At 60.0% G+C, this 21,891-nt stretch overlaps 2 protein-coding genes across 2 annotated transcripts; one reads left to right on the top strand and one right to left on the bottom strand.

The window, feature by feature from the left end:
- Positions 1–481: 481 nt before the first annotated feature.
- TIMM17A (translocase of inner mitochondrial membrane 17A) lies at positions 482–10,746 on the top strand. Its single transcript, XM_084276057.1, has 6 exons — positions 482–524; positions 5,140–5,239; positions 6,758–6,821; positions 7,773–7,901; positions 8,270–8,380; positions 10,425–10,746. Exons 1-6 carry the CDS (start codon positions 499–501, stop codon positions 10,493–10,495), a joined length of 501 nt encoding a protein of 166 aa, XP_084132183.1. The 5' UTR covers positions 482–498; the 3' UTR covers positions 10,496–10,746.
- Positions 10,747–12,153: 1,407 nt separating this feature from the next.
- Positions 12,154–18,622, bottom strand: ADIPOR1 (adiponectin receptor 1). The gene is made up of 8 exons (XM_084275763.1): positions 18,591–18,622; positions 18,154–18,366; positions 17,537–17,653; positions 16,545–16,716; positions 15,806–15,992; positions 14,547–14,734; positions 13,355–13,548; positions 12,154–13,088 (listed from the first exon to the last, which is right to left on the bottom strand). Exons 2-8 carry the CDS (start codon positions 18,292–18,294, stop codon positions 12,960–12,962), a joined length of 1,128 nt encoding a protein of 375 aa, XP_084131889.1. The 5' UTR covers positions 18,295–18,366; positions 18,591–18,622; the 3' UTR covers positions 12,154–12,959.
- Between the last annotated feature and the right edge of the window lie 3,269 nt (positions 18,623–21,891).

Raw genomic sequence — 21,891 nt, 5'->3', positions numbered from 1 at the left:
GTCTGGACGCCGCCCTGTGCAATATGAGCTGGGGAGCTGCTTTGGCAGGGGGGTTGGACCCCAGGAGCTCCCAGCGGTTCTGAGCGCTCAGCCCTGGCGCTGCTCAGCACAGAGCGAGTCGCGGCCGCAGCGCTCTCCAGGCCTCAGAGCGCCAGGCCGCGGCCTGGCCCTACCACAGGGCCCCCTGTTCCGGCCCTGCACCGGCGCCGCTCCTTACCCCGCCCCACCCCGGCCCTCTGAGCGCCCCGTGAGGGCGGCCCCAGCGATGAGCCCCCTCCCCTGCCCTGCCCCGGGGCAGCCGGGCTCGGGCTCAAGCTCAGGCCCGCGGTGGCGCCTCACGACGCGGCGTTCGCAGCCCGCGCAGCGCAGGGCGGCGCACAGAGGGCACTGCGCATGCGCACACCTCCCCAGCGCGCAGCCTAGTCCCGCCCTCCGCCCCTATTGGCCGGCGCTCAGCCAATCGCGCGGCGGGGCAGGCGGGCCAGGGCGGCTGCTAAGATGGAGGAGTACGCGCGCGAGCCCTGGTGAGCGGCTCGCGCTGGGGCGGCGCGCGGCGGGGCCCGGCAGGGGCGGGGGGGGGGGGGGGGAGGAGGAGGAGGGGGGGGCGGGTAGCGGAGCGACCGGCCCGGGGCTGCCCGCGGCCGCCGGTCTCTCCCTGGGCCGCCGCCGGCCCCGCGGGGCGGGTGTGGGCGTGTGACCTTGGGGGGGGCCCTGTGGAGGGGGGGGCAAGGCCGCGCCGCCCAGCTGAGGCCCTGCGCCCTGGCTTGGGGCTTGGGGAGCCGGCACCGAGCCCGGTGGGACCCCCCCGAGGGGAGAGGAGCGGGTCCCGGCGCGGCCACCGGGCCCTGCGGCCTCCTGCGCCGCAGCTTCCCCCGCGGCGGCGCCCGGTGACTCGGCCCTTCGCCGCGTCCCGCTCCCGTCAGGCGCCGCGACTCCCCGGCCGGGCCTGTGGCCAGCGCCGGGCTCCGCGCTCCCCCCGCCCCGTCCCGGGCTTCTGCCCCCCCCCCTCCCCGTCCCGGGCTTCTGCCCCTCCCCCCCCCCCCCCGTCCCGTCCCGGGCTTCTGCCCCTCCCCCCCCCCCGGGCTTCTGCCCCTCCCCCCCGTCCCGGGCTTCTGCCCCCCCCCCCCCCCTCCCCGTCCCGGGCTTCTGCCCCCCCCGTCCGGCCCGGGCTGCTTCCCCCCGTCCAGCCCGGGCTTCGGCCCCCGCTCCCCGTCCCCTCCTGGGCTCCTCCCCCTGCTCCATCCCGGCCTTCCCCCCGCATCCATCCCGGGTCTCACCCCCACGGATTCCATCCCGGGCTGCTCCCTTCACCCTCCACACCGGCCTCCCCCAGCCTCCTCCCCTCCCCGGGCTCACCTTCCCCCTCCTCCCTCCCTCCTTCCCCTGTCCCCGTCCTCTCAGCCCCCCCTCGCTGTCCCGGGCACACAGCCCATGACCAGGTTGCCAAACGGTCGCAGCCACCTTGGTCGTGGTTCCCAGGCTTTATCTGTAGGATTAAGAAGTGGACGTGTCCGCTCAGGGTGGGTGGGTGGGTGGGGTGTCCCACTCACCGCTGCCAGGTGAAGCCCAGGGCTCCCTGTGGGGTTTCTCCCAAAGCTTCCTGGGTGTGAAAGTTTCTCCTCAGCCACCAGCTCTGCCTGTCTGCAGTGCAAAGTCTGAGGTGTCAGCGAGGTCTGAGCCATCCAGCCATTGCTGTGGGTACTCTCATGCTCCCTTCCCTAGGGTCAGGCAATAGGGGGGTGTTGGGGTCTTGTTTTGCTGCTGGGCGCCCTGTTATCTCTCCCCATGTTTAGGGGGGTGTTTCAGCCCCCTGGGGAGCGGTGTGACCTGGCTGGGAGGTGACACTGTGGGTCCTGGCTGCAGGTCCCATCCTGGGTGCCTTGGTTAGGGGCAGGGATCATTATGCAGGGAGCCCTGTGCTGGGAACAGCCTGGGTGGTGCGTAGGGCAGTCAGAGGTTGGGCTGTCAGCATGAGCCTCAGCTCAGGAGCAGTCAGGGTGCTGTGGCCCCACTATCTTTCCTTGCTTATCACCTTTTCCTCTTACCCAGCAGTGCTGTGAGCCACTGTGGAGGGGTGCTGAGGGGTTGGGGGTTGATAGAGCTGGGCTGTGCCTGCCCCAGTGCCCTGGCCTCATCTCTAGGGCTGTCCCAGTTGCCATCAGGAGTAGGAATCTGACCTTACCTCTCCTCCAGCACATCCTTCCCCTCCTTGCCAGGCTCCCTGTAAAGGCAGGGAGACAATTAACAGCAGCATTAAGCTTGTAGCTAAGTGCCAAATGAATAATGGAACAGTCTGGTTTCTTCTCATCTGCTTCTGTCCTCTGCTGAGGTCAGGCCCTGCCAGGGATGGTGAGGCTGGGCTGTGTGGGGGTTCAGAGGAGCTGGAGGATGAAATGGCCCCACCAGCATCAGAGATGTTTTCCCAGTTAAAAGCTGCCCCTGCAGAGCTTTGGGAGGGGTTAAATGGAAAGTGAAGAACCCCCCCAAAGGTAGCAGCTAATGAGCTTGACATCTGAAGCAGGGGTAAAGATTGGGGTGTGGGGGGGTGGAATCTAGGAAAGCTTTCCATGATTGGGGTCTAATTAATGAAGCTTCTGCAAAGAACAGTCCTGATTTGAGTTATTTGACCTTGTGGGCAAAGGAAGGCTGCTCTGCATAATGTATTTAGATTTCCAGAAAGCCTTTTCACAGCCTCCCCGTTAGGGAGCCTAACGAAGGAGCAGGGCTGTGATGAGATGTTTTATTCATAGCAGAGCAGATCAAAATCTGGGCAGGAGCAGAACAAAACAAAGAAGCCTGGAGAAGAAAGACTTGGTTGCTTTTCATCTTGGCATCCCTGCCAAGGCTGTGCCTCCAACCTTTCCCTGATGGTTAAGAGCAGGAAATCAGGGAAGGGAAATGAAATGTGAAGTGGGGCTGAATTATTTAATCAATCAAAGCCAGAGGGGGCTGAGGGAGGGGAATGTTTTCCTCATGAGGAGGGGCTGAGGGAGCTGGGGCTCTTCAGCCTGGAGAAGAGGAGACTGGGGGGTGACCTCCTCAGTGTCTATGAATAGGTTTGGGACACAACAACCCCGAGCAGTGCTGCTCCAGGCTGGGGCAGAGCAGCTGGAAAGGTGCCCAGAGAAGGACCTGGGGGTATTGGGTGACTGAGACTGACCATGAGCCAGCAGGGTGCCCTGGGGCTGAGAGAGACAATGGGATCCTGGGGGCATCAGGAGGAGTGTGGGCAGCAGGTCACAGGAGGGGATCCTCCCCCTCTGCTCTGCCCTGCTCAGGCCCCACCTGGAGTGTTGTGTCCAGTTCTGGGCTCCCTGGGATAAAACAGACAGGGATCTCCTGGAGAGAGTCCAGAGGAGGGACAGAGATGCTGAAGGGCCTGGAGCATCTCCCCTGTGAGGAAAGGCTGAGGGAGCTGGGGCTGTTCAGCCTGGAGAGAAGAAGACTAAGGGGGGACCTTGTTAATGCTTATAAATATCTTCAGTATGGGATGCAGGGGAAATGGGCAGCCCCTTTTCAGTGTCTGTGGGGACAGGACAAGGGGCAGTGGCTGCAAGTTGGAGCACAGGGAGTTCCACACCAACCTGGGGAAGAACTTTTCCCCAGTGAGGGTGAGGGAGCCCTGGGACAGGCTGCCCAGGGGGTGTGGAGTCTCCATCTCTGGAGAGATTCCAGCCCCGTCTGGACGCCGCCCTGTGCAAGATGAGCTGGGGAGCTGCTTTGGCAGGGGGGTTGGACCCCAGGAGCTCTCCAGGTCCCTTCCAACCCCTGTGACTCTGTGATTCTCTGCTCAGCCCCACAGTTTGCTAATCCTGAGCGTGCTGTGGTGCTCAGCTTTGTGTCCCTGGTTTTGCTTGGGGCAGGAGTTGGCATCCTCTCAGCACTTGGCTTCTGTGCTTTTTGATGTGAGATGAAAGACACGATACCTCTTACTATGTTATGCTGCAGAACTGCCAGCAGTGACAGGGGGGTGATGGCAGGTGAGCCTCACCTCTTCCAGGAGCTCAGTGCAGTGGCAGAGGAACAAGGCTCCTGGCAGTGGTTTTGAGCCCCTCATCTCCCCAGCGTCGGAAGCGTTTGCTGTGAGGAGGGTTCTGCTTCTGTTTCCAAGCTGCTTGGAAACATTCCCTGCTCTGTGTCCTCTGGCTGGATGTGTGTTTTCTTTTGAGTGAGCTCCAGAGATCTGGGCTGTGTCAGGAAAAGCCTTTGCAGTTGGAGGAGAGCTGGCTTTGAAGTCTGTCACGTAACTAACCAGAGCTGTGGACAAGTGGGGGTGGCTGGGGGCAGCCAGGAGCTGAGTCTCACTGGGTTTGCCATGGAAGTTTTGTGCAGCTCAAGATGAAAATGAGAACAATAAAGTTAAAGCTAATTATGCTCCCTAAGTGGGGCAGAGCTGGAACTCCACAGAAGCTTTCAGTGATGGAAAGATGTCTCCCTGCCCTATGTGAGGGGTTTGGATCTATGAATCACAGAATCCCCAGGTTGGAAAAGACCTTTGAAGATCATCAAGTCCAACCATTCCCTCCTGAGCTAAACCAGATCCCTCAGCACCTCATCTCCCCTCTGTTAAACACCCCCAGGGGTGGGGACTCAGCCCCCTCCCTGGGCAGCCTGTGCCAGGCCCTGACAACTCTGCCAGGGAAGAACTTTTCCCTCCCATCTGCTCTGACCCTGCCCTGGGGCAGCTTGAGCCCATTGCCCCTTGTCCCATCTCCTGTCCCCTGGCTGCAGAGACCATCGCCCACCTCTCTGCACCCTCCTGGCAGGGCAGGGGAGGGGTGAGAAGGTCTCCCCTCAGCCTCCTCTTCTCCAGGCTCAGCACCCCCAGCTCCCTCAGCTGCTCCTCAGAGGATTTGCCCTCCAGCCCCTTCCCCAGCCTGGTTGCCCTTCTCTGGACTCACTCCAGGACCTCCATGTCCTTCTGATGCTGAGGAGCCCAGAACATGTGGATCTGACTCTTCCCACCCCAGGGAGATGAACCTCGAGGTGGTTTCTCTGCATTAACCTCAGTGTGTGTGTAGTGCTGCTGTCTGCAGCTCCAGGCTCTGTTTCCATGGGATGTGTGACTGCTGGGTCTGTTCCAGTTCCCTGTGTGGTTTCACATGCTGGAATTCAGTGTTCCCATCTCTTTCTTCCCAGTCCCTGGAGGATAGTCGATGACTGCGGAGGCGCCTTCACCATGGGAGCCATAGGAGGTGGCATCTTCCAGGCTATCAAGGGGTTCAGGAACTCCCCAGTGGTAAGTGAGACCCTTGTGGAGTGCATTGGGAAGCTTCCCCTGTCCTGCTTTCCCTGCCCATCAGCAGTGAATCCAGCCAGCTGAAGGCAAAGGGGGAGAAATCCCTGTGCAGTGTGTGGGACCCATGAGTGGTGAACCCAGACCAGGGTGGGACTGCTGGTCATGGGCCATCCAGATGTGGCCTTCATCGTTCTGGGAGGAAGCTCTGTGTTGATCTGATGGCAGTGGTGGGACACTGGCAGCTGGTGGCCTTCCCTTGCTGAGGGATGTCTCCCCAGGGATGGGGAAGCAGAAGGTGCAGTGGAATATCTCTGTCTCAGCTTCTTTGCTGCCTTTGGTTCTGTCCTCATGTCAAGATGTGAGGCCTGGGCTGCTGTTCTCTCACCTCTCCCTTGCTTTTATGAAACAAAGACTGCAAGGAAGAATGATAGAAACATAGACTGGTCTGGATTGGGAGGGACCCCAAGGGTCACAGAGCTCCAACCCCCTGCCACAGGCAGGGACACCAACCTCCAGGCCTGGAGCTACACAAGGTTGCCCAGGGCCCCATCCAACCTGGCCTTGAACACCCCCAGGGATGGGGCACCCACCCCCTCTCTGGGCAGCCTGTTCCAGCCCCTCACCACTCTCTCTGCAAAGAACTTCCCCCTAATCTCTCATCTCACCCTTCCCTCCTCCAGCTTCACTCCATCCCCCTTGTCCTGCCATTATCTACCCAAGAAGAGAGTTTTTCTCCTTCAGACTTGCACAAGGGGCTATTATTTACTTTAATTCATCTCTTATTTAATTACTACCAGTTGTTACTACCAGGGTTTGTCTGGCTAGGCTGTGTGTAACTGCACAGGCGTGGGGAGTCGTGACCACTGGTGTTGAGCTGCTGTGAATCAGTTCTCAATTCCAGGGGAATTTCAATTTCTGCTGCAAAATTGTGACTGCAAACCCCTCTCAGGGACCTTCAATAAAACAAGAGCCAGTTTCCACTTGAGCATTTGTTTTCAAACATTACTCTGGCTTCCAGTTGAAAGGGTTTTGTCGAGTTTTGTGGTGTTACTGTGTGACACTTGACTTCTAAATCTTCATGACAGTTTATAGATGTTTCCAGCGAGTCAGAGGCTGCAGACACCTGCCTTGGGAAGGAGCCTGTGCTGATTGTGCTTAAGAGTTATTAAAGTCTTAAGGAGGGGAATCAGCTTGTTAAAGGGCAGAGACTGGCAGGACAAGGGGGACGGAGTGAAGCTGGAGGAGGGAAGAGTTGGATGAGATATTAGGGGGAAGTTCTTTGCAGAGAGAGTGGTGAGGGGCTGGAAGGGGCTGCCCAGAGAGGGGGTGGGTGCCCCATCCCTGGGGGTGTTCAAGGCCAGGTTGGCTGGGGCCCTGGGCAACCTTGTGTAGCTCCAGGCCTGGAGGTTGGTGTCCCTGCCTGTGGCAGGGGGTTGGAGCTCTGTGACCCTTGGGGTCCCTCCCAACCCAGCCCAGGCTGGGATTCTGTGTTAATGGGTCATGTCTCTCTCATTGCAGGGTGTGAACCACCGGCTGCGGGGCAGTTTGACAGCCATAAAAACCAGAGCTCCACAACTGGGAGGTAATTAATCCTGTGTCATCATCACTGTCGCTGTCCCAGGTTTGGGAATATCACCCACTGACACCTGAGCTGCGTTTCAGTGGGGTCTGTTAGTCTGGGCAGTGAGTAAACAGGGTTCTGAAGCAGCCAGAATTGCTTTAGGTGTGGGGGAAGCAGGGATGTGTTCACTGGGCTGGCTGCCTGGGAGCCTGGGGCTGTGCAGGGCTTGACCTGTTCACACACCTCACATCCAGGAGGGATGGACTTTGTTTAATTAGCAGCTCTTCTCAGATGAGCCCAGCAATTAATACTGAGTTTAATCTGTAGCACCCAAACCCAGTTGCCTTCTCTTTGCTCCACCACGTGGTCCTGCCTGATGTGCTGCCAGGAGCAGGGTGAGGGTAGAATGAAACTCCACATCACCCTCTGTGAGGAACCACTTTAAAAAGGGAAAAGCAGGAGAATTCCCTGAGCTGATCAGCTTGATTAGGATGGAAGCTCCCCTCTAACCCCTGTTTGATAAGCTTCCTGTCATTGTGTATAGATCAGGGTGATTAGATCTAAAACAAATGTCTGTGTGTCACCTGGTGGGTGGAGGATTCTTCTCAGGGTTGATCTGAACCTCTGGTTGGACACCAGAAAAACATTTGGACATTAGAACAAAATACTTTGCTGAAAGAGCTGTCAGGACCTGGCACAGGCTGCCCAGGGAGGGGCTGAGTCCCCACCCTTGGGGGTGTTGAAGAAAAGGGTAGATGAGGTGCTGAGGGATCTGGTTTAGCTTAGGATGGGGATGGTTGGACTTGCTGATCTTCAAAGGTCTCTTCCAACCTGGGGATTCTGTGATTCTGGGTGTGTGGCTGAAGGGAAGCACCCTGGTACTGTGGCCATGGCATGGCTGGCCTGTCTGGGCTTTCTCTGACTGGTGTGTGTTCACCTCTGGGCTTGGTGCTGTGTTTGTTTCTGGACCAGGGAGCTTTGCTGTCTGGGGAGGCCTGTTCTCCATGATCGACTGCAGCATGGTCAGAATGAGAGGGAAGGAAGATCCCTGGAATTCAATCACAAGTGGAGCCCTGACTGGAGCCATCTTAGCAGCAAGAAGTAAGAATCTGAGGATGTGGGTTAAAAACCACATGGTTCTCACTGGGCCAGTGAGGGGACAGCTCTGGATGCCCAAACTGGGATTAACTTCCAGATGATCTCCCAGTTTCCCTTAGAAACTGGAGCCCTGTGCTTATGGGAGTAATAACTGTGTTCTCAAATGTTCTCCTACTTTCTGTTTCCTTGAGGGGAGGGGGAAGTTGCTGGGTAATTAACCATTTACTGGTGATGCTAATGAGGCTGAGTGGGTGTGGAAGTGGTGCTGCTCCTCAGCCTGCTGGTAGGAGAGAGTGTTACTAAAGGGAGAGAGCTACAAAGCAACGTACCCAAGGAGTAAAGAGTGGTGTCTTGTGTGCTTTTACTTCCAGATGGACCCGTTGCCATGGTTGGATCTGCTGCCATGGGAGGGATTCTCCTAGCTTTAATTGAAGGAGCTGGCATCCTGCTAACGAGATTTGCCTCCACACAGTTTCCCAACGGTGAGGAACCACCAGGCTGTGGGATCATAAGGCCCTTCCCATCACCAGCCTCATCTCACAGGGCATCTGCTCTGCTGGTTGCTGGCTTCCAAGGCTGTGGAGAGTCAGGGAGCAGCACGTGGGGTTTATGTTTCACCTGCTTCCCAAGCTGGAGAGGTGTTTCTTTTCCCCTAAGTGAAATGCTGGCTGAGTGGGTAGGGGGTTGTGTGAAGACACAACACAGAATTGTCTTGGCTGGGAGGGACCTTGTAGATCATCAAGTCCACCCATCACTCTAACCTGCCACCACCAGCCATGTCCCTCAGCATCACATCTACCCATCTTAAATCCCTCCAGGGATGGAGACTCCTCTGCCTCCCTGGGCAGCCCCTTCCAGTGACTAAACCCTCTCTGGGGAGAAGTTTCTCCTGGTTTTGGATCTGAATCTCCCCTGGGGCAGCTTGACACTGTTTCCTCTTGCCTTGGCCCATCAATCCAGCCTGTGCAGATCCAGCTGTAGGGCCTTCCTACCTCCAAGCAGGTCACCACTCCCACCTAGCTCACTGAGGGTGCACTCACTCCCCTCACCCAGGTCATTAATAGAACCAGGGAATGGTTTTGCTTGGAGGAGACCTTCAAGGTTGAGTCCAACCATCTATCCAGCCCTGCTAGATCCAACACCAGACCATGTCCCCAAGTACATCTGCTCTTCCTTTAAACCCCTCCAGGGACTCCCCCACCTCCCTGGGCAGCCTGTGCTGATCCCTGACAGCCCTTTCAGTAAGGAAACTCCTCCTAATGTCCAACTTAAACTTACCTGATGCAATTTAAGAGTGTTTTCCCTTCTCCTGTCACTATCAGAGAGAAGAGACCAACCCCCACCTCAGCACAGCCACCTTTTAGGTAGTTGTAGAGACAATCCCCACTCCCTCAGCTGCTGATAGGATTTATCTGAGCCCTTCTCCAGATGTGCTCTGCTGTCTCACTGTCCTTGTAGTGAGGGACCTAAAGCTGAACACAGCACTCAAGGTGCAGCCTCACTGGTGCTAATGAGGGTGTAACACCCCAATGACCAGCTCCCAGGTGGATTTGCCTCCATTCCCACTCCCCACAGCTCCCTGGGCATGGCCAGCCAGTTTTCCCCCCCATTTTTCCCAAGGAACAGGTCTGCCCCCCACACCCCCTCTTTGGGAGGAACACAGACAAACCCACCAGCCTGGAGAGGCTCCTGGGAGGTTTCCTCACTCAGGGGGGTGGTTCCTGATGGCCTTTGGTCTGGGACAAGGTTTGTTCTAATCCAAACCCCAGGTGGATCCCCAGAGGGGGTATCGGCTGTCGCTCTGGAGCGGGTGTGCGGTGGAGGCAGCCTGGGTGGGAGGAGGAGGAGGAGGGAAGCTGACTCCCAGGCTGTTCCATTTCACTGCCTGCCTTTGTTGTTGGGAAGTTAAAGCTTTACAGAGTAGCCAGGTTCAAGTGAAGGGCAGTAAGGTCTGGGTTTCCAGCTCCTGGGCTGACTGGAAACGTCTCCCTCTCACCACTCTTGACTCCTTTCCCATGAGGAAAGGTGCTACAAACACGTTCCGTGTTGGACTGAGGCTCTTGTCAGTGCTTAAACCTCTTGAACTTGGTGAATGGAATAAAATCACATGGAAACTCTTGCCAGCAGCTTGATTTAGAGGGGTTTGGTATGAAAAGCACTGTGAGTGTGCTCTGTGCTTTTTAAAAGGGTAGAGACTGGCAGGACAAGGGGGATGGAGTGAAGCTGAAGGAGTGAAGGGTGAGAGGAGATATTAAGGGGAAGCTCTTTGCAGAGAGAGTGATGAGGGGCTGGAACAGGCTGCCCAGAGAGGGGGTGGGTGCCCCATCCCTGGGGGTGTTCAAGGCCAGGTTGGCTGGGGCCCTGGGCAACCTTGTGTAGCTCCAGGCCTGGAGGTTGGTGTCCCTGCCTGTGGCAGGGGGGTTGGAGCTCTGTGACCCTTGGGGTCCCTCCCAACTCCTAGCATTCTATGACTAGAAGGAATCTCTCATCTCTCTGTCTGATTTGCCTCTCTTGCTTTGTTCCCAGGCCCTCAGTTGTCGGATGACCCCTCCCAGCTGCAGCCCTCTCCCTTTAGCGACTACCGACAGTACCAGTGATGCTCCCGTTCTCCTTCCCATCCCACCTCACCTCTCATGAAAAAAGCTGGAGGACCCAGACGTGGTTTAGTCTCTACCCCAGTGGGGATCTCCACAAGAACCACCCCCCAAGGCGACCTCCAGCTCTTCTGGGTGTCAGGCTGTGCAGGAGGACTTGGAGAAGAGGATGACAGATGTATTTATTCGTGCTGGGTCCGTTGCTGTAGTGTTGATACGTGTCTGATACAATACACAGAGGTTTAAGACAAGGACCAGCTGGGGTCTTGTCATCCTTGGGACATGGATGGAAGTCTCTGGAGTCTTCTCTGGGATGTGAATGCAGCTGGAATTCAGCCTCCTCCTCCCTATGGATTTAGGTTGCCACATGTATCTCTGCTTAAGGAGAGAGAATTCCTCTCCAGTTTTATGTTCCCAAAGTGAATATTATGGGGGGGGATGTGCAAACCAGTGAAAATTCCTGCCAGTGGTACCTAGTCCACTGCTCTGCTTTGATTTCTGTGCTACTGCTGTGCAGCCCAAGTGCTTGGGTTAAAGCAGAAGCTGCCTTTTGTGGATGGATCCTAAAGCCACCAGGCTTTGGGTCCCTTTGGAGCAGGAGCTCGAGCCCTTCCCTCCCCTCTGCTGCTGCCCCTCCTCCCTGTGGCTTTGGCAGTGGGGAGCTGGGAAGGGCAGAGCTCAGCCACCTCCCCCCCTGGAGCTGCACAGTGACCCCACACAGACACTGTGGGGCTGGGGGAGGGACAGGGGGGCCACCCCCTGTGCTGCCAGCCCTGAGCACAGTTACATCTGCCCCCTGGTTTGGTTCTTACACCCCAGGGCCACGTTGCCTGTGGTTGAACAGTTGTATCCGGTGAGGTTTCTGCTCCCTGGAGCAGCTCCTGGGGGTGTGTGTCCCTACTCAGGGATGCCTGTTGTCCTCAGAGCTGCTTCCTGGCTCTTCCTGGGCCTGGGCAGGAGCTTCAGCTCCTCACTGTTGATGCACTGTCAGCCCCAGGAGGAGCAGTAACAGCGAAGGGGTCCCAGGAAGGGGTGGCAGGGGAGGAATTTGCGGTGTAGGAAGCAGGATGTGGCTGCTGTGTGGTGCCTGGAGCCACTCTGGGTTTGTCTCTGGCACCTTCCTGCTCCCCAGAGCTGCTCCTGCTGCTGTTCCCAGACACCTGAAGCCCAGAGGCACCATGTGTCCAGGCTCAGCTCGTGACAGGCACTGTCTCTGCCTCAGTGACATCCCCCTGACTCAGCTGTCACCCCCTGTGGGCACCCCCCACCCCTGTATCCAACTCCACAGGTTACTCACCAGGCATTTCCCCATTGGAGCAGTTGGCTCCCTCAGGGATTGCAGGCAGGGGAGAGGACTCAGCCAGCTGGGGGGCTCGGGAAAGGCCCCACGACCCTGCCCAGAGCAGCAGGGACAGCCCCAGCTTCCCCCCCAGACCCCTCCCAGCACCCTGAGGTGCCAGGCTTTGCTCAGCTCAGCTCTAATCCCTCCTGCCCGGCCCCCCACCCACTTCCACCCCACAAACCACTGATTTCATGAACCCCCTCACTCCCCACCCAGCCTGAGCCCCCTTTGTCCCCCCCACCAGCTCCCAGGGGTGCTCAGAGCCCTGAGCAGCCCCTTCCCTGCACCCCCCCAAGGAAGGAGACTGACACCAACCAGCACGACACTGAACTAGTGACCTTTTTATTTCAATCAGCTACAGCAGCTCTACATTCCCCTAAACCACTGTCCTTCCCCAGCCCCCCACACAGTGGCAGTGAGGGAGCTGAGGACACCACAGTGGCAGCAAAGTCTTTTTAAAGCTTAGTATTAAATATTAAATACTCTCTCATTTCTGTTTACATTACTTTGTCAAGGAAAAAAAAAAACCCAACAACAACATCAACAACAAATAAAAGACAATTAAAATTTAAATTACACAAATCTGTGCCCTGGGTGGCAGCACCAGGAGGTGGTGGTGGTGGTGGTTGTGGGGAGGGGGTGTCTGCAGAGCTGCCCCCCCAGCAAGGTGGCTCTGCTGCCAGGGATATGCAGAAAATCCAAACTCTCTGGCCCTGGGGCTGGTAGTGCTTGAGGAGCTGGGGAAGGGGGGTGCTGGGAAAGGGGTATCCACACCCCTGGTGCAGCTAAAACACTGTCTGGAGGAGGAGGAGGCTGTGAGAGGGTGATGGGGGCACCTCAGCCCCCCTGCAGTGCATGGGGAAGTGTGTGGGTGTGGGGGGGGTGGATTTGGTCAGGATTTGGTCAAACTGCTCTACAGAATCATTCTGGGGTTGGGGGTTTGGGGTTTTTTTTTTGTTGTTTGTTTTGTTTTTCTTCAAAAAAACCGAAAAGAACCAAAAAAAAACCTCACCCAAACCCCAACCAAAAACCCCAACTCCCAACAGGTTTGAGTCTTCGTTTGATTTTTAGCAAAGATGGGAGTTTAAAAAGCACTTAGGAAGCTCGTACTAAAAGCAGGTGCCCTCAGAGCAGAGAGTCATCTGTGCACCCCCCTTCCAGCCCGTAGCGGAACTCCTGCAGGTTCGACACCCCGTAGAAGTGGACAAAGGCTGCAGCCACCACCAGCACGTGGAAGATCTGATGAGACTGGAACTGTGGGGAAGGGAGAAAGCCCTTTAGACCAGGTCAAAGGGAACAAAAACAAGGCCAGGCAACACCTCCTCCTTTTCTTCCTCCTCCACCCCAGCTCTGTCCTCCAGCTCCGCTTTGCTTCCTGGGCTGCTCCCACCCGTGCCCATCCTGCCCTCCCACAGCAGCCACACAAACTCTGGCTGTGCTGGGGTGCACAAGGACACCCCCAGCTACCTTTCCCCTTTGTCTCAGAGCTCCCCACCCCCTCCAAATCTCCCCACACTCACCCAGATGTCAAACTTGCCCGGGAAGAAGCGCTCGGGTATGCGTGCGGCGTACAGCCCCGCGCCCGTGATGTACATCACGGCCATGAGGAAGAACCAGCCCATCTGCCCCACCGTGGTGGCTTTCACAAACCCTTCAGCGATGGTGAAGTGCATGGTGGGCACCACCCCGCTCAGCCCCAGCCCCAGGAAGACACCTGTGGTGGAGAGGGGACATCAGCAGCGCTGCTCCACCCCAACCCACCCCCCTTCCCTTCATCCAGAGGCACCGGCAGCTTTTCCTCTCTGTCTGGGATTATCCAACCCCTCCCAGCATTTCTCCTTCATGAAACAAGGGATCTCCACCTCCACAGCCCAGTGCTCACTGGGCACAGTGGAAGGGTGGCTCCTGGCACTGGGAACGGCCCTTTCAGGAGGTGCTGACCCTGGGGATGGCCTGGAAGCCTCGCAGGCAGCAGAGCGCAGCAGCCCCAGCCAGCCCCTCCAGGAGAGGCTCTGTGGAAGCTGCTTGGAACTGGAGGGGAAGGTGCTAATTAACAGCACTGAAATTATCAGCTCCAGCAGTGAGACATCAGCCCTGAGAGGCAGAGGTTGGTTCTCACAGCAGGATCTGGCTTCACACCCAGGAAGGACAACAGCCCCCTGCAGCAACAGGCAGCTGGGATCCCTGTCCCCCTCCCAGGGAGCCTCCAGCACAGCAGCAGCTCTGAGGATGCTGCTCTGTGAGAGGTTCTGCTGCAGGACCCCCAGGTGAGGGGGGCAGAGGGGTTTCTCCACACTCAGGGAAGTCGGTGGGGTGTGAGAGGGGTGGGTGGGCAGCAGCCTCTGGGAAGGCAGGGACAGCCCTGCCAGGGCACAGCTGAGGGAACCTCTTCCCTCCTCTGCCAAACCTCTTCCCGGAGGAGGTGGCTCCATGTGGCACAGCCCCAGGCTGCCCAGACACCACTTGGCTATTTTTAAATGCTGCCTGTCTGTTCCAGACCTCAGGCTCAGCCTGGCAGAACTCAGGCCCTGCTCAGGAGAGGATCTAAATCCCCAGCACAACACAAGGAGCGAGGAGACTCCCCCCCTTCCAGGAGCTGCTGCTCTGGGGGAACCGACCCTACAGAGGCTGAGAGCTCTTCCCATAACGGATCTTCCCAGCCTGAAGCCCTCCTGGGTCTGGGGATTCCTAGTGAAGATGGAAAACTCCTACCTGCTCTTGTCTGCCTGTGCTTGGGGGTGGCAAACCGGTCCCACTGAGCAACGATGATGGCAGAGATGCCCAGGACACAGACAATAGAGAGGTAGATGAGTCTTGGCTGTGGGGAGCAGTAGAAGGAGTAGTAGAGCCATGGGACAAAGCTCCCCATGATCAGCAGTGCAATTCCTGAATAATCCAACCTGCAGCCAGGGGACAATGACAAGAGAGTCACAGGTGAGCCCCAAAATCCACCCCCCAGCTTGTGTCCTCTTGGTGTGTTGGTACCCCCCAGCCTGTCTGCACCCAGACAGGCAGCCAGGGCGCCGTGGGCGAAGCTGAGTATCAGAGAAACGAGGATCTGGGGTCTCAGCAATGCTATTTGGGCTGGGAGAAAGGGCCTGAGCTGCTGGGGATGGCAGCAGAGCTGGGTGGGAGCAGAGAGGATGAACTGGGGCTGGTTGGGTACGAGAGGCTCCGTGTGCTCCAACCACCACACCAGGAGCAGCAGGCACGAGTCCCCCTGGGTACAGATGTGACTCTGACCCTCCCCTGCAAAGTGCTTTTGTTCTATCGATCCAGAAACCATTTCAGCACCCAGACACAGCTGTCTCTGTCCCCCACAAGTGCCTCCCCCAGTTCCCAAGGACATTTTTATGCTGAGGGTGCAGCAGCACAGCTTGTCCTCAGCCACGAGCCCGCCGGCTCGCTGGGAGAACCAGAGGAGATTGGCAGGATTTCCCAGCAAGCAGCACAGGAGTAAAAGCCTCTGACAGACCTGTGTGAGCAATGATCTGATCTAAAAGCCTCGCTGCTGCTCTGCCTGCACTGTGAAGGAGCTTCACTCTAAGAGCAGCCTGCACACTGGCCCTGGGGAGAGGCCCTGGCTGCTGCCCAGCCGTCCTGCGCTGCCGGGAACCCCGTTTGCTCCTTTCCATTTGGTTTGGGTCCAGACTGGAACCAAACCAGGAGGTTTTGGACAAGTAAAGTGGGAATGGGCAGAGCTCTGTGTGCAGTGGTGACAAGCAGCCCCACATCAGGTCGCTGCTGCAAGGGACACGAGGCTGCTCCTTGGGTGCTGCAGGGTCCCTGTCGTTACCACCCACCCAAGGGGATCTGAGCCAGTGGATTTAAGGTGCACAGGGCAGAGCCCTCCAGGACCCAGCTGTGGTTCCCTCTCAGCACTGAATCCTCAAGGATAAACCATGGGAGCACTGTGGGAACACAAAAAAACCTCCCTGTGAGGCTGCTCAACCCCACACCTGCCGACTCACTTTGAGAAAGTCCGTGAGACCTTCTCTGAGTGACAGTAGACAGTGTGGAAAAGCCAGGAGAAACTGAGGCACAGCACTGCTCCCAGGAAGAACATCCCAAACACCACCTTCTCCTGGAGAGGAGCCATGAAATACATGTTGGGCCGTAGCATGGTCAGGATCCCCAGGCAGAGGAACAAGACAAAACCTGCAGGGAACACAGCAAACTGAGTCAGGGAGGAGGAAGTGGGGATGGATTCAGCACAGAACTGGGGGAATCATGGTGCTGGCTGTGCTCTGCAAGGCAGGACTTGGTCCCATCCTGCTCACAGCACCCCAGGGGTGCTCAGTCACAGCCAGGGCTGATGAGTGGAGTGAGGGGCATGGGCACAGCAAGGGGTATGGGCACAGCCAGGCGCAGGGCGAGGAGGCGCTGACCCTCCTGGGGTTTCAGAGGGAAGTGCTCTGAGCTTTCCTATCTCACCCAGGACGTGTTTCTCCACCCTGCAGAGCGTCAGCAAACCACAAACAGTTGCTGAGCTGAGCCCTGCAGCCCTGCTGGGAGGAAGTCCCCTGGCATCCCATCACCCAAGGAGCTCTGGGAGCTCTCAGGCACCTCATCACCCAGCTGCCTGTGTACGCAGGGGTCCAGGGTCCCAAAAAAAGGGCACAGAGAGGACCCCAGCACTGTGAAAGGCCCCCCCTGGTGCATGGGGGTGAAGCCCACCCTCAGCCCTGAGGCTGCTGACCCCTCAAGTACCTAGCAAGTGTGTCCAGATGTTGCCAGTCTCAGTGTGTATCCGGAAGATGCTCCTGAAGCAGGCGCGGAAGGACGGCATGGGCGGCCGGTGCCCGTGCAGGAGGTAATCGTTGTCCTTCAGCCAGTCAGGCAGCACATCGTAGGGGATGACACGCCAGCGCCCTTCCCACACCTGCAACAGGCCCAGCTGTGCCACTCACCCCTTCCCCAGCACCCCAAGGCTTGTGTTTATTCACCCTGGGAGCCCCGAGTCACGGTGGAAGAAGCGCAGCCGGGGCTGGGAACACTCTGCAGCGGCTCTCTGGGGGAGGAAGTTGAGCTTGCACAACATCCAGAGGCCTGTGGGACCCCTTGAGGCACCCACATCCTGGAGAGCAACCCCCCATGCACCCTCCCAGGGAGTCAGAGGCCCTGTGCACCCTCAGGTTGAACTCTTCTGCAGGTGAGGTAACTGCTCCCTGCAGCGGGGAGCTCCCGTTGCCCTCAGGGAAGAGGGAGCCCTGGCTGGAGACAGAGCCAGCCCTCAGCCAGTGCTCACCAAACCCTGGCAGCCAGGAGCGTGGGCACCAGCTGAAACCAGCAACTGTGCTCCATCTCCCAGTCAGAGGAGTGTAGAGACACTGGGACTGCTCCCCAGCTCGCTGCTCCTCCAGCAGAACCTCCAACACCCACCCCCAGTCACTGCCACCCCCTTCCTGCAGCACCCCTGGGAGAGGCCCAGGGAGCAGAGCCAGAGCAGGCTGCTGCAGAGCCCCACAGAGCCCCAGGAGCTTCACCCCCCAGAATGACACAGCCCAGCCCCTGCCCACCACGCCAAGCCCCAGGTTTGGGGCAGCTGGGCCTTGTTAATACCTCAAAACCAGAGCCAGGAGCTCACTATGAGCCTCTGTACCTTATACACAAACTCTGTACCTTATACACAAACTCTGTACCTTATACACAAACTCTGTACCTTATACACAAACTCTGTACCTTATACACAAACTCTGTACCTTATACACAAACTCCTCCATCTTCTCCATGGCATGATGAGCCTGCAGAGGCAGAGTCAGCACACGGACCACCTCCTCCTCTTCCTCACGGGCCGCTGGGCACGGTGGGTCATCAGCCTAGAGGGGAGAGGAGGAAGAGCATGAAGAGAGCAGCCAGTCCCTCCTGAGAGCACCCAGGACTTCATCCCTTCCCCAGGGGATGAGCAGGAGCCCCCAGGCAGCATCACTTCTGCAACAACGCTGCTAATCCCAGGTTCAGCCCTGTGGGAAGGCGGGATTACCAGGAGGGATTTGCATCCCTACACCTGAGGCTGCAGCAGACACCTGGCCCAGCCAGGAAACCCATCTCCCCAGCCCAGCCGTGCCCAGCAGAGGCGGCACCTCCCCGGTTCACCGGCTGGGGACACCCTGCTCGTTCCCAGCTCCGTTCCCTCTCTCTCCCTGTCCCCTTCCCGGGCGGTGGGGATGATTCCCCAGCCCTGAACCCACACAAACCGGCTCCTAAAGCCACACCGGGCTCCAGCTTCTGCCAAACAACCCCCGTCCGGCCCGTACCAGCCAGCTGACAACGGGCTTAACCCGCGGGGGCCGGAGCCCCGAGCCCGGAGGACACTCACACTGGCCGAGCCGGCGGCTCCTCGGTCTCCCTTCTCCTCCAGGAGCGGCCCCAGCTCGGCCAGCTCCAGGTGGGCCCTTTCCCGGCCGGCGGCGGCCAGCCCGTTGCCCTGCCCGGCGGCGGAGGCCTTGCGGGACGCCATGGGGGCGGCGGGGGGGTGCCGGTGGGCGCGGGGCAGGCGCTGCAGGTCCCTCCGCGTCCTTGTGCCGCCGCGCTGGGGAGAGAGAGAGAGAGAGAGGGAGGGAGAGAGAGAGGGGCCGTCACCGGGAGCCGAGCGACGGGCCGGGCCGGGCCGGGCCTGGCCGGGCCGCACAGCCCAGCCCAGCCCCGCCCCAGGCCCGCCCCGGCCCTCCCCGGGCACCGGCGGGGCTGAGGCCACCGCCAGCCCTGCTGGGAGGAGGAGGAGGCGCTGGGGGCTCCCGGCCCGGCCGCACTCACCGGCCGCTACATCCCGCTTAGGGCGGCGGCGGCAGCGGCGGCACCGGAAGCGACACTGCGGGCACGGGCCGCCTTCCCCTTGGCGAGTCCCCGCCCCCGCGCCGCGCCCGCACACCCGCCACGGGCTGCGCTTCCCCCATTGGCCCGGCCGCTGTCCGTCTCTCCTTATCCCCGCCCCGCCGGCTGAAGGGCGCTGCTATTGGACGAGCCGCCCCATTTGACGCGCCGGCCGGGAGGCGCTCTAGCCCGGTGGTGTGTCTCTGTGGCTCTGCGCTTCAGCTGCCCCCTTGCGGCGGCGGCGGGGCGCCACCTCCGGGAGTCCGGTGATGCGGGGGGGGGGGGGCCCGGGGGAGGCGGTGGGTACCCGCGCCCGGCTCGTCTTTCCCTGCCCGGAGGTTTAATTACCCCGGAGAGTCCCGGCGGCTCCGGTTCCCCATCAATCATTCATGGCCCCGCCGCCCGGAGGGGTTTCTTAGGGGCTGCTCAGCCCGGGGCCGGGGGAGGGGGGTAGGGGGGGGGAGGCGGGGGGTGTCCGAACGGGGTTAAATAGGCGCGGCGGGTGCCCGGGCGGGCTGGAGGCACCGGGGCCACCCGCTGTCCCCGGGGGGTGAGTGGTGGCGGGGGGCCTGGGGGTTCAGGACGCGGAGTCTGGGGGTTGATAGGAGGGGGGAGACGCTCTGGGGGTTCTGGGGGGGGGGCTGGGGGTTGATAGGAGGGGGAGGATGCTCTGGGGGTTCTGGGGGGGCCTGGGGGTTGATAGGAGGGGGGAGATGCTCTGGGGGTTCTGGGGGGGGGGCTGGGTGTTGATAGGAGGGGGGAGATGCTCTGGGGGTTCAGGGGGGGTTCTGGGGGTTGATAGGAGGGGGGAGACGCTCTGGGGGTTTTAGGGGGGGCCTGGGGGTTGATAGGAGGGGGGAGATGCTCGGGGGGGGGGCTGGGGGTTGATAGGAGGGGGGAGATGCTCTGGGGGTTCTGGGGGGGGGCTGGGTGTTGATAGGAGGGGGGAGATGCTCTGGGGGTTCTGGGGGGGGCCGGGGGTTGATAGGAGGGGGGAGATGCTCTGGGGGGGTCCTGGGGGTTGATAGGAGGGGGAGGATGCTCTGGGGGTTCAGGGGGGGCTGCGTGCTGGTTGGGGACAGACCCGTGTCCCGTGGGAGCTGGGGGGGTGTGGGGGGGCTGGTGCAGGTTGGGGCTGGCTGTGGCCAGGGCTCTGCTCTGCTCTGCCCTCCGCAGGGACAAACGCTGCCGTGTCACACCCCTCCCCGGCGTCCCCATGGGTGTCCTGAGCTGCGTCAAGCACCTGATGTTCATCTTCAACGTGCTGGTGTTTGTGAGTCCACCCAGGCCCAGTGGGGTGGAGGGGACCCATCCCCGGGGTGTGACATCTCCAGCCAGCTCTGGGTGGGTGGGTGACACCAAGGGAAAGGGGCTCCAGCAGAGCTTAGAGCATCCCCAATCCCCCAGCCCAGGGGCTTGGTCCTGTGCCCCCCATAACCACGGTGTGTCCCATAGGCTGGGGGGACGTGCCTGGCAGGAGTGGGGGTCTGGGTGGCCGTGGACCCAGCTGGTTTCCAGGACATCGTGGCTGCCAAGCCTGTGCTGAGCGCGGGCGCCTGCCTGCTGCTGGCCCTGGGCATCGCCCTGTCTCTGCTGGGCTTCCTGGGGTGCTGCGGGGCCCTGCGCCGGAGCCGCACGCTGCTGCTGGTGGTGAGTGAGGGGAGCTGGGCTGGGTGGTGGGCAGGGGGCTGCGGGTACAGGAGCTTGTGAGGAGCCAGGGGATGGTTGGGGGCTGCGGGGTGTCCCTGGAGGAGGAGGGGAAGAAGCCTGGTGTTCCCCATCCTGGCCCTGTCAGCTCTCAGCACCCCACAGTCATGACCCCACCTTAGGGCAGAGTCCAGAGGGTTTGACCCTGAGTGGGGTCGCTTCTCTCTGAAGCAGCTGCCTTGTCTCACAGCTTTGTCCCTTCATTCTGAGGGTTACAAACCCCCTTCTGAGCACTGACATCCCAATTTCTTTGCCATCCCTGCCCCCTGCCAGCCAATGCTTGTTTATAACCCTCTGCCTCACAGCCAGGGTGCTTGGGGATGTGGGGGTCCATCCCCAGGAGCTGTGTGCTCCTCCACTGTGTCCCCCCATCCCTGGGGCACAGGGGAGGGCAGGGCTGGCTGCAGAGGAGGGGAGGAATAGCAGCACCGGGGTTTGGGCTGGTTTCTGACTCCTCCATCCCACTGCCTTCCAGTTCTTCATCCTGGTGAGCCTCGTGTTCCTCATGCAGCTGGTTGGGGCTGTTCTTTTCCTGGTGCAATGGAAACAGGTACCACCCCCAGGCCCTGCTGCTGTGCCTGGCGTGGCCAGCCCCTCTCCTCTCTCTGCCATGCCATGGGGCACAGCCCTGAGTCCCCCAGGTGACTGGGACTGGTGCAGGGACACTCCTCCCCCTCATCGCCAGCACCCTGACACAAGCCTGGAACCGTGTGGGTGCATCCCCTGGGTGGGTCCCCACATCCCCTGCAGAGAGCTGGCATCCCAGCATGGTGGGTGGGATAGGGGTGGGATAAGGGGGGAAGTGATGCCCCCCTGGCTCCTGCCACCCAGACCCCAGTGCTCACAGGTGACACCGGTCCCACAGGTCCAGCCAGAGCAGTTCCTGTCCGAGCTGCGGAGGAACTACCGTGGGGATGAGGGTGCTGAGGTCTTCTCCACCGCCTGGAACACCCTCATGGTCACGGTAAGCAGCCAGGGGGTTTCTGAGTGGGTTTTGGGGGTGGGCACATGGGCAGGGGGTGGTGGGGTCCCCTGACAGGCACTGAGCAGCACACCGGGGCTGTTCCCCAGCTGTCAGTGCTCTGAGTGATGCGGCCCCAGCGCTGATAGCGCTGCCCTTCCCTTTCAGTTCTCCTGCTGCGGCGTTTTAGGACCCGAAGACTTTGGGAACGGCTCCCGCTTCCAGGAGCTGCACCCAGGGACACCCTGGCCGCGGGCGTGCTGTGCCCGGGATGGGCTCCTGCAGGCGGGAGAGCTGCTGGACTGGGAGCGGTGTCGGGAGAGGAGCCCCGGCTACATCCACGAGCAGGTGGGATGCAGCCCTCCCCTGGCACCCCTCTCAGTCCATGGGGAGGGACAGGAGTTGCCACACTGCCCCTGGTTCCACAGCCCGGAGACTCCCCCAGTCCCTGCTTTGTCCATTCCCCTTCTCCCTGCGGCTGGGGGATGGGAACACAGCTGAACCCCTCCCTCTCCTCTGTCCCAGGGCTGCTTCGCCACCTTCGGCAGGACCCTGCACAAGTACATCTCCGTCCCC

The sequence above is a fragment of the Gallinula chloropus genome (assembly GCF_964237585.1).
Source record: "Gallinula chloropus genome assembly, chromosome: 27".
Classification (NCBI taxonomy): Eukaryota; Metazoa; Chordata; class Aves; order Gruiformes; family Rallidae; genus Gallinula; species Gallinula chloropus.
The sequence above is the reverse complement of the archived record's forward strand: the minus strand, read 5'-3'. Positions and strand labels throughout refer to the sequence as shown.

Coding starts and splice junctions, on each gene's coding strand:
- TIMM17A (XM_084276057.1), top strand. CDS start 499: ATGGAGGAGTACGCGCGCGAGCCCTG. Junction 525..5,139: donor GAGTACGCGCGCGAGCCCTG/GTGAGCGGCTCG, acceptor CTTTCTTCCCAG/TCCCTGGAGGATAGTCGATG. Junction 7,902..8,269: donor AGCCATCTTAGCAGCAAGAA/GTAAGAATCTGA, acceptor TTTTACTTCCAG/ATGGACCCGTTGCCATGGTT.
- ADIPOR1 (XM_084275763.1), bottom strand. CDS start 18,294: ATGGCGTCCCGCAAGGCCTCCGCCGCCGGGCAGGGCAACGGGCTGGCC. Junction 16,717..17,536: donor TGGAGGAGTTTGTGTATAAG/GTACAGAGTTTG, acceptor GGCCTGTTGCAG/GTGTGGGAAGGGCGCTGGCG. Junction 13,089..13,354: donor CGGGCAAGTTTGACATCTGG/GTGAGTGTGGGG, acceptor CCTTCCCCACAG/TTCCAGTCTCATCAGATCTT.